We start from the raw sequence: 11,710 nt of genomic DNA, 5'->3' as shown, positions 1-11,710 counted from the left end.
TTGTTGATCAATTGTATTTCTTCTTCTGTGAAGTATCTGTTCAGTTCTTTAGCCCATTTATCGATTGGGTTATTTGTTTTTTTCTTGTTAAGTTTTTTGAGTTCTTTATATATCCTTGAGATTAATGCTTTATCAAAGGTGTATGTGGTAAAAATTTTCTCCTAATCTGTAGGCTCTATCCTCACATTGTTTATTGTTTCATTCATTGAGAAGCAGTTTTTGCATTTAAATCCCAATTTATTGATTCTTGACTTTACTTCTTCTGCTTTAGGAGTGTTGTTAAGGAAGTCAATCCTAAGCTGACATCATGAAGATTTCGGACTACTTTTTATTCTATTAAGTGCAGGGTCTCTTTTCTAGTGCCTAAGTCTTGGATCCAGTTTGAGTTGATTTTTGTGCATGGTGAGCAACAGAAGTTTTATCATTTTGCACCATATGGATTTCATGTTTTTCCGGCAGCATTTGTTGAAGAGACTATCTTTTCTCAGGTAAATGTTTTTGGCACCTTTGTCTAGCATGACAAAACCGTATTTATGTGGGTTTGTCTTTGTCTCTTCTATTCTGTACCATTGGTCTACAATTCTATTTTGGTGCCAATAACATGCTTTTTCGTTACTATATCTCTGCAGTATAGTTTAAGGTCTGGTATTGTGTCATTTTTCTTGCTAAGAATTGCTTTAGCTCTTCTGAGTCTCTTATTTTTCCAAATAAATTTTATGATTGCTTTTCCTATTTCTATGAAGAGTGCTATTGAGATTTTAATAGGAATTGCATTAAGTCTGTATAAAACTTTTGGTACTATGGCCATTTTGACAATATTAACTTCTCAAGTATTCTTCAATTTCTGTTTTTAGGGTTGCGTAGTTTTCATTGTAGAAGTCTTTCACCTCTTCTGTTAGATTGATGCCCAAATATTTTACTTTTCTGAGGCTATTATAAATGGGATAGTTTTGCTAGTTGTTCTTTCAGTGGATTCACCACTGATATATAAGAATGCATTTTATTTATGGATGTTGATTTTATATCTTGCTACTTTGCTGAATTCATGTATTAGTTTTAGAAGTTTTCTGTTGGGATTTTTTGGATCTTTTAGATATGGAATCATGTCATTAGAAAACAGTGATAGTACCCTGATTCCCAAACCAGATAAAGACACCTCAATGAAAGAAAACTACAGACCAATATCCCTAATGAATTTAGATGCAAATATCCTCAATAAAATTTTGGCAAATTGGATAGGAAAACATATCAAAAAGATCATGCACCATGACCAAGTGGGATTCATCCCTGGGATGCAAAGCTGGTCCAATATACAGAAATCAATAAATGTAATTCACCACATAGACTTAAACAAAAAAACATATGATCATCTTGATGGATGCTGAAAAAGCATTCAACAAAATACAGCATCCCTTTATGTTCCAAACTCTAGAAAAATTAGAGATAATAGGAAACTACCTCAACATGGTAAAAGCTATCTATGATAAGCCTCAGGCTAGCATCATTCTAAATGGAGAAAAATTGAAGGCATTCCCCTTAAAATCTGGAACAAGAAAAGGGATGCCCTCTCTCACCACATCTATTAAACATAGTTCTTGAAAAACTTGCCAGAGCAATTAGATGAAAGAAATTAACGGAATAAATATAGGAAAAAATTACTTAAATTAGCACTATTTGCCAATGACTTGATCCTATACCTAGCAGACCCAAAAAATTCAACCAAGAAACTTCTAGAACTAGTAAATGAATTCAGCAGAGTGGCAGGATATAAAATCAAAAGCAATAAATCAAAGGCATTCCTGTATATCAGTGACAAATTCTCTGAAATGGAAATGAGGACAACTACTCCATTCACAATATCCCCCCAAAAAATAAAATACCTGGGAATCAACTTAACAAAAGAGGTGAAAGAGCTATACAATGAAAACTACAGAACCCTGAAGAAATAAATAGAAGAAGGCCTTAGAAGATGGAAGGATTTACCTTGCTCATGAATTGGTAGAATTAATATTATTAAGATGGCCATACTACCAAAAGCACTTTACAGATTCAATGCAATTCCCATCAAAATCCCAATGACATTCCTTGCAGAAATAGAAAAAGTAATCATGAAATTCATCTGGAAAAACAAGAGACCCAGAATAGCTAAAGTAATTCTAAGCAGGAAGAGTGAAATTGGTGGTATCGCAATTCCAAATTTTAAACTATACTATAGAGCATTAGTAACAAAAACAGCATGGTACTGGCACCAAAACAGGCTGGTAGACCAATGGTACAAAATAGAGGACACAGAGACAAATCCACAAAATTACAACTACTTTATATTTGGCAAAGGTGCTAAAAGCATGCAATGGAGAAAGGATAGCATCTTCAACAAATGGTGCTGGGAGAACTGGAAATCCATATGCAACAAAATGAAATTGAATCCCTTTCTCTCACCTTGCACAAAAGTCAACTCAAAATGGATCAAGGAGCTAGGAATCAGACCAGAGACTCTGCGTCTAATAGAAGATAAAGTTGGTCCTAATCTTCATCACGTGGGGGCAGGCCCCAAATTTCTTAATAAGACACGTATAGCACAAGAGTTAAAACCAAGAATCAACAAATGGGATGAATTCAAACTAAAAAGGTTTTTCTTAGCAAGAGAAATAATATGTGAGGTAAATAGGGAGCCTACATCCCGGGAACAAATTTTTACCCCTCAAACATCAGATAGAGCTCTAATCTCTAGAGTATACAAAGAACTCAAAAAGTTAAAAAACAAAAAAGAAAATAACCCAATCAACAAATGGGCCAAGGACTTGAACAGACACTTCTCAGAAGAGGATATACAATCAATCAACAAATAAATGAAAAAATATTCACCATCTCTAGCAATCATAGAAATGCAAATTAAAACTACTTTAAAATACCATCTCACTCCAAGAAGAATGGCAGCCATTATGAAGTCAAACAACAATAAGTGCTGGCGAGGATGCAGGGGAAAAAGGTACACTCATACATTGCAGGAAGTGTGAATCAGGCGGTATAGCGATACCAGACTTCAAACAATACTACAGAGCAATAGTAACAAAAACAGCATGGTACTGGTACCAAAACAGGCGGGTGGACCAATGGTACAGAATACAGGACACAGAAACCAATCCACAAAACTACAACTATCTGATATTTGATAAAGGGGCTAAAAGCATGCAATGGAGGAAAGATAGCATCTTCAACAAATGGTGCTGGGAAAACTGGAAATCCATATGCAACAAAATGAAACTGAATCCCTTTCTCTCGCCATGCACAAAAGTTAATTGAAAAATGGATCAAGGAGCTTGATATCAAATCAGAGACATGGCGTCTGGTAGAAGCAAAAGTTGGCTACGATCTACATTCGGTGGGGTCGGGCTCCAAATTCCTCAATAGGACACCCATAGCACAAAAGTTAATAACTAGAATCAACAAATGGGACTTACTCAAACTAAAAAGTTTTTTCTCAGCAAAAGAAACAATAAGAGAGGTAAATAGGGAGCCTACACCCTGGGAACAAATCTTTACTCCTCACACTTCAGATAGAGCCCTAATATCCAGAGTATACAAAGAACTCCAAAAATTAGACAATAAGAGAACAAACAACCCAATCAACAAATGGGCCAAGGACCTGAACAGACAATTCTCAGAGGAGGACATACAGTCAATCAACAAGTACATTAAAAAATGCTCACCATCTCTAGCTGTCAGAGAAATGCAAATCAAAACCACCCTAAGATACCATCTCACACTAGTAAGATTGGCAGCCATTATGAAGTCACACAACAACAAGTGCTGGCGAGGATGTGGGGAAAAGGGTACACTTGTACATTGCTGGGACTGCAAATTGGTGCAGCCAATTTGGAAAGCAGTACGGAGATTTCTTGGAAAGCTGGGAATGGAGCCACCATTTGACCCAGCTATTCCCCTTCTTGGTCTATTCCCTAATGACCTAAAAAGAGCATGCTACAGGGACACTGCTACATCGATGTTCATAGCAGCACAATTCACAATAGCAAGACTGTGGAACCAACCTAGATGCCCTTCAATAGATGAATGGATAAAAAAATGTGGCATTTATACATAATGGAGTATTACTCTGCATTAAAAAATGACAAAATCATAGAATTTGCAGGGAAATGGATGGCATTAGAGCAGATTATGCTAAGTGAAGCTAGCCAATCCCTAAAAAACAAATGCCAAATGTCTTCTTTGATATAAGGAGAGTAACGAAGAACAGAGTAGGGACGAAGAGCATGAGAAGAAGATTAACATTAAACAGGGATGAGAGGTGGGAGGGAAAGGGAGAGAGAAGGGAAATTGCATGGAAATGGAAGGAGACCCTCAGGGTTATACAAAAGTACATACAAGAGGAAGTGAGGGGAAAGGGAAAAATAATACAAGGGGGGAGACATGAATGACAGTAGAGGGGGTAGAGAGAGATGAGGGGAGGGGAGGGGAGGGGGGATAGTAGAGGATAGGAAAGGCAGCAGAACACAACAGACACTAGTATGGCAATATGTAAATCAATGGATGTGTAACTGATGTAATTCTGCAATCTGTATATGGGGTAAAAATGGGACTTCATAACCCACTTGAATCAAAGTGTGAAATATGATATATCAAGAAATTTGTAATGTTTTGAACAACCAACAATAAAAAATTAAGAAAAAAATACATTGCTGGTTGGACTGCAAATTGGTGCAGCCAATTTGGAAAGCAGTATGGAGATTCCTGGGAAAGCTGGGAATGGAACCACCATTTGACCAAGCTATTCCCCTTCTCAGACAATACCTAAAAGACCTAAGAAGAGCATACTACAGGGACACAGCCACACCAATGTTTATAGCAGCACAATTCACAATAGCTAGAATGTGGAACCAACCTAGATGCTCTTCAATAGATGAATAGATTAAAAAAATGTGGCATTTATACACAATGGAATATTACTCAGCACTAAAAAATAATAAAATCATGGCATTTGCAGGCAAATGGATGGCATTAGAGCAGATTATGCTAAGTGAATTAGCCAATCCCTAAAAAACAAATGCCGAATGTCTTCTCTGAAATAAGGGAGGTGACGCAAAATGGGATAGGGAGGAAGAGCATGAGAAGAAGACTACCACTAGATAGGGAAGAGAGGTGGGAGGAAAAAAGAGGGAGAAGGGGAGTTGCACAGAAGATGGAAGGAGTACCTCCTTGTTATACAGATTACATATATGATGTTGTAATAAGAAAAAGAAAAAAAAGTGTGTCACATTAGATTGGATAGAGAGAAAGGATGGGAGAGGAGAGGAGGAGTAGGAAGGATAGGAAGAGCAGCAGAATAGAATAAGCAATATGATTGATGTATGTACATTCCATGTATGTATTATATATCAAAATGTATTCTACTGTCATGTATGACTAAAAAAAATAAATAAAATTTTTTTTAATAATTGAAGTGAAATAAAAAAGAAAAAAATCAGAAAAAAAGAAAAGAGTGATAGTTTCTTTCTTTACCTATTTGTATACCTTTAATTTCTTTCTTTTGTCTAATTGGTTTGGCTAGAATTTCAAGGATTGTGTTGAATAGAAATAGTGGAAGAGTACATCCTTATTTGTTCCAGTTTTTAAGAGGAATTCTTTCAATGTTTCTCTATTTAATGATATTGGACTTGCAAATCAAAACCAAATTAATATTTCCTCTCCCTCCTGTCAGAGTGGCAATCATCAAGAATAAAGGCAACAAGAAATGTTGGCAAGGATGTGGGGAAAAAGGTACACTCACATTGCTGGTGGGACTACAAAGTGGTGCAAATACTATGGAAAGTAGTATGGAGATTCCTCAGGAAAACTTGGAATGGAAACACTGTTTGACAAGCTATTTTACTACTCCTTTATACCCAAAGGACTTAAAATCATTATTCTACAATAATGCTGCCATGTTAATGTTTATATCAGTTCAATTCACAGTACCTAAACTATGGAACCAACCTAGGAAACTTTCAATAGATGAATGGATAAAGAAATGCGGTATATTTGTTCAATGGAATATTACTCAACTTTAAAGAAGAGTGAAATTATGGTCTTTGACAGTAATTGGATGGAGTTGGAGAATGTCATGCTAAGAGAATTAAGCCAATCCCCAAAATCCAAATGAAAAATGTTTTCTGTAATATTCGGGTGCTAATTCATGTGTGTGTGTGTGTGTGTGTGTGTGTGTGTGTGTGTGTGTATATATATATATATATATATATATATATATAGAGAGAGAGAGAGAGAGAGAGAGAGAGAGAGATGATGGCATGACCAATATGATTCCACAACATGTACACTGAGAAAAATGAAAAATTATATCCTATTTATTTGATATATCAAATTGCATAAATGTATTCTACTGTCATGTAGAAATAACTAAAAGAAATTAAAAAATTTAAAAATCAGCACATGTGTGACTAATTGTTCTCCATTCATTTTCTTTTCTTTTCTTTTATTTATTTATTTTTTAAATACATGACAGTAGTGGAATGCATTACACTCATTATTACCCATATACAGAACAATTTTTTGTAACTCTGTATAAAGTATATCCATGCCAAATTATGCCATTATACTTGTACTCTTTTTTTCCCACAATGAGGATGACCTTCTCCAATAGAGGAGGAGTGATCTTCGGTCAAGGATATACCAGTAGCTGAGCTCCCCTACTAGAACTTCCAAACAAGCTCTCCATTCATTTTTCTGAAAGTACTTTTAAAATTGATTTCTGTGTTTTTCATAGCCTCTGGTTCAGAGTTATTTAATTTCCTACATAAAAATATCATTGATGCTTTCAGATTTCATTTAGAGTGCATTAAGCTCACACTATCTTTTCAGACTGAATCCAGCAAATAAAGCTCACACAGTATTTATGGAAGATATTTGTGGTCACCTAGGAAAACAAATCACAGAAACAGACTGAAGGAACCATCAGCACAGTAAAAACACCAAAATAGCAGAGAGTTTTCTACATCTACATTGAATCCCAGGCCTGCTCTTAAAGTTCCTGGGACCTGAACAGGACACCAACCTGTGGACAGAAAGATTCCAGAATAAGCCCCACTCTTGTGTCTCCAAGAGGAAAAAGGGAATTCCTTATGCTCTGACAAACTTTAGCATGTGCACATTTTTTCTTCTCCATTCTACTTGATCCTGCCCTGGGAAATTCTTCTGTGGTCCCAGAAGAGGCAGTGGAAACCATGGGGCTTTCCTTTTTCATTTGAAGAGCTGATTCCCCAAGACAGGGTCACATAATTCTACTACTTTTGTTACTGTGTCTTCTTAGAACTTGGTGTGGCCTTGTCCTTTGTCACAGAAATGCAGGGAACCTGAATTCCCGGTTTTGTTGCCAGAAGACCAGAAAGGAAGGCCTGAGGAGCCATTCAGAATGGGAAGGTTGTGGAAAGGAATGAGTTGGGAAAAATCCCCCTGCAATTCAGGCTCAATTCTTAGATACCCTTGCAACAATATGATCCCAGGGAGGGAAGAATGCAATGTCAAAACAACATGATTTAGTCAAAATGGTCATATAGTCAGCTAAAACAAAAATATCAATTTAGAATTTTAAAGAGTCTCATCATACCATAACATATAATTATACATATCCTGTAAAAAGGCAAGACCACTAGGCCCAGGAAAGTCTCAACTGATGTGAGGACAATGAACATATGTTGTATGGATCAAATGAGACAGGAGTATCATAATTGAGAATATATTCCAAAGACTCCACACCAACCTTTAAAAAATGATAGTAGAAATAATGTCAAAGTACATGGAATGGGTGGAGAGAGACAATGTTTTCTTTTCCTTTATTTTTGCATTACAATTCTTAATATACCATTATACCAGAATTTATCATATCTCTGATTATAGATGATGTATATTGACACGAAATTCACATCTTCATACATGTATGAGAGAGACAATGTTATAGCAAGGAACCAGGAGATAGAGTAAACCACAAAGCAACAGCAGCAGAGGGGAAACCTGTTAGAGAGATTAAAAGAAGATTGATATCGAAGAACAAAAGAGTACTGATCTACAAGTCATAGCAAATAATCTGTCCCCTCATATAAAACACAGAGGGGGAAAGTTGTAATTTGTTATTATTTTAATCAAAAAGGACTTCTTTGTTCAGGTCTTGCATGTAAGAAGCTTGCACGTTGTCACACAGACTAATAAGCAAAGGCCACATACACCAAATTCAACAAGTCCTGTGAGATGGACCAGAGATCAGTGATCACCTCACAGCTGATCCACCTATCACTTTGCAGGATACACTCTATTCTCTAGGTGACAACTATAGAGACCTTGACAGCATTAGTTGCTCATGGAGAACCAATAGAAGAAAACTTATTGGCCTGTTTCTGTATTCAGATTTAATCAGATTCCTGTTCTATTCTCCTTACCTACAGGAGCCCCTGTCCCCACTACTTAGCCCTCTGTCTCTGCCCATACACTCTTATCTCTGATCCAGCCTTTAAGATTTCCTTTATGTGCTTTTATATTCTAAGGATTCCTGGGCCCTTCCTGTCTTAACCCATGACTCAGGCTCATATCTGAGTCTCGATGTGCATGACTTTATCATCAAAGGCATAGCTGCTTCCCTGTGTTAGTGGCCAGAAAAGTGCCCCAAAATCTTTCCTAAATGAGATCCTCTTATGAAGTATCCTCATCAGTCTTTGTCATTTTTTCCAGTGCACTGATTAAAATTAATCTTTTAAAAATATTTCATTGTTCTATATGCATGCCCCAATACTTGAAGAAAGAAGACTTGGTTCATCTTGATCCATTCCATGTTCTGAACCCATACTTGGATCATCAGGAATAACTGGTGATGGATACCAGAGAAAGGAGGGAGGAGCTGAGATGTTTGCCTGTGCAAGGGTCTAACAGGACTTATTTGATTTGGTATATGTGGCCTTTGATTATTAGTCTGAGTGACAATGTGCAAGCATCTACTCCACAGACTAGGTCTCTAATGGCCACTTTCTCCAACCCAGTCCCATAGTAGGAAACACATATCAGTGAAGGTCTGTGCCACTCTCCTGTGTCCCAAATCAATGCCAACCTGTCTTCTGCTCTTACTCTCTGCTTCACTTTCTCCTGCTCTAGAACTTACTGGAGGGATTTAAGCCTGTCCATTGTCTCAGACAAGTGTAAAGGAATGGAACAAGCTTTGGATGTCTTTAGGTTCTGTAAACTAGGTAGAATCAGTTACTGTGTCTCACCTTTTGGGAAACAAGTCTATGTTTATTCACTTGTTTAAAGAATTCTTGGCTATATTTTTTATGTATAAATGTACTCAGTTACCCATTTTAAGAGGAGTCCTAGGTAGAAATTGGTTTGGGGTCACCATTGTAATCATGAACTGTTGGCAAGCACAGAGGGAGAAAAGGTATACACACACAACATATCTTCCTTCTTGAGCAAAAGGATCCTTTGGAAAAAAAAAAAAAACTTATTCTATTGAGAGACACAGGGCCATCCTGGACAAATGTTCAGGTGTCTGAGGGAAGAGGTAATCCTGGCTAAGAACACAGTTGCAACTAAAATTCTGTCCGGTATACCTCACTTGACTTTGATGACAAAAGTTTAAGACTTAAAGGAAGACAGCATCTTTCAGTTTGTCCTCATTTCCTCAGTAATGTCCTCAGAATTTCTCAGTGGTTGTTACTTCACCAACAGATGTGCTCATGAAGAGCAAAAGCAGAGATGTTGACTGAGTAATTCCATGCAGGTCAGTACAGGGAATAATATGGAAATAATATGGGAATAGGAGGTACCAAGGTTGAGGATTTCCCTCAGAACTACTGGCACTGGACCAAATGGGCATCTTCATAGTGTCCTGTCCCTAATGTAAGAATTTACAAAGAGTTACATATTCAGGTAAAATATCGTACACCAAAGAAGAAATTATTATTGGCCTTAGACAATGAGTAGGAAATTTTGTTTCCTTTTACACTTCATGGTTGAACAAAAGAGGAACTGAGAGATAATTGGATTCTCATGGCCCTGTTGCCTGAAGCTGTCTCTGTGCAGGGCTGAAGAAGAAACTTCTGAGTGAATAGGAACATGTGAGCTCAAGTCACATTTTGCACCCATTCCCCATGAACTTGGAGCACTGTGTAAATTGCTGCTGCTTGTTTATGAGCAGCAATAATAATAAGCCTCATCCTCAGCCTGAAGGCTAGAAATAGTCAGAGAGGCTGAATTGCCAGACTGGGAGCCAGAGGAGTGATCAGGTACACTGGAGGGATGATTAGTGGCTCCATAAATCAGGGTTTTGGGAGATGCTCCTGGGAGATTTCGATACCAGGAGACATTATTACAAATCTCAATATCATTGCTGGTTCCAGTGCAGGAGATAGTGTCTGGCTGTTCTATAGACCCAGAGGCTGATGGAGGTTGAGTCAGAGCAGACTGGGACCAGGAACCTGAAAATATAGAAAAACACACTCTGTTTTTTTTATTGCTGATCCTAGATGAACCAGAGCTGGGGAAGATACATTAGTCCTGATGTTCCTGTGGCCCTTCCCTAGGGCATCACCTGTGCCCTGAGTGAGGAGGGTAAGGACAAGCAGAGCCCAGGCCATGGTGGTGATGCCCGAAGAGTCTGCCTCCTGAGCCCCAACACTGGGCCTGGTTCCACAGACCTCTCTTATCCCCTCCCATGACTCAGAGGAGGGAGGGGCTTCCATGCAAATCTAGCACCTGCCTCTCCTCCCCCAACACTTAGACACCTTGGATTCTGGATACCTCTGCCTTACTGGTCAAAAAGCTTAGCTGAGGTGATTAAAATTGTTTGATGTGCATTTATTTTCTCAATCAGGATAGACTGAGCTTGTGGCAGTGCTGAGGAATTAGAGCCCCTTTGGGATGTCCCTAACCTTCCAGTAGTGGAGGTTCTGTGAATGTCACATAAAGATTCCCAGGACTTCAGTGTGCTGTGTGAGATATCCTGAGAACATAGTATCAGGATGGTGGATAGATCCATTCTCTCCCCTTCTCAGGAAGAGATATGGCTGGGAGAACCACACATGCTCCTCAATCTGCTCAAGTTCTCTTGGCCCTTTCAGTTAGGATGTATGTTTAAATATTGCTGAGTCCTCTGCCTTGGGATAAAATTTGGGGCTGTATTTGATGATGAGACCTGTTGTTATTGATAAGTCTTCTTGAAAATAGTGCATTGTAGTTCAACATGTTTAGGATTGGCACCCTACTTCTTTAGAGATAATAAGGGGAAGCACCTGTTTGAACCACATTACTATTCATGGTAAACTACAGTTTCTGCTCTTCTTACTCCAGATTCTCACTGCCCACTGCTGGACTCACATGGAGGGTATAAGACTCCTGGAAAGGAAGGGGAAAGCAACGGGATAATCTGCTGTGCTTCCTGTCCTCAGTCCCACCCCATCTCCCAATCTCTAGCTCCTTACTTGCCCCCAGTGCCTTCTAGTCTACCCCATGTGCCTCTTCCTTTTTTTTTCATTGTTTTATTGGTGCATTATAGTTGTACATAACGATGGGATTTGTTCTTATATATTTGCACATGCACAAATATAAATTAACTTGGCCATTATTATTCCCCAACACTTCCTACCTTCCTCCTCTCCTCCCACCTCTTGTCCTTTTCCTCTACTGATCCACCTTGGCTTTCCATTACATCCCCTCA

The 11,710-nt window shown here is 38.1% G+C and overlaps 1 gene segment (V, D, J or C); it reads right to left on the bottom strand.

Annotated features, from left to right (window-relative positions):
* Positions 1–10,182: 10,182 nt before the first annotated feature.
* On the bottom strand, positions 10,183–10,631 carry LOC124109005 (immunoglobulin lambda variable 2-18-like). The segment is given in 2 exon segments: positions 10,183–10,472; positions 10,586–10,631. Coding segments are annotated over 2 exon segments (336 nt in total).
* Positions 10,632–11,710: the final 1,079 nt, after the last annotated feature.

Source organism: Marmota monax, unplaced genomic scaffold (assembly GCF_021218885.2).
Source record: "Marmota monax isolate L192 unplaced genomic scaffold, Marmota_monax_Labrador192_F-V1.1 WCK01_AAM20220418_F8-fsc00544, whole genome shotgun sequence".
Lineage (NCBI taxonomy): Eukaryota > Metazoa > Chordata > Mammalia > Rodentia > Sciuridae > Marmota > Marmota monax.
This window is presented reverse-complemented; position numbering and strand designations above follow the sequence as displayed.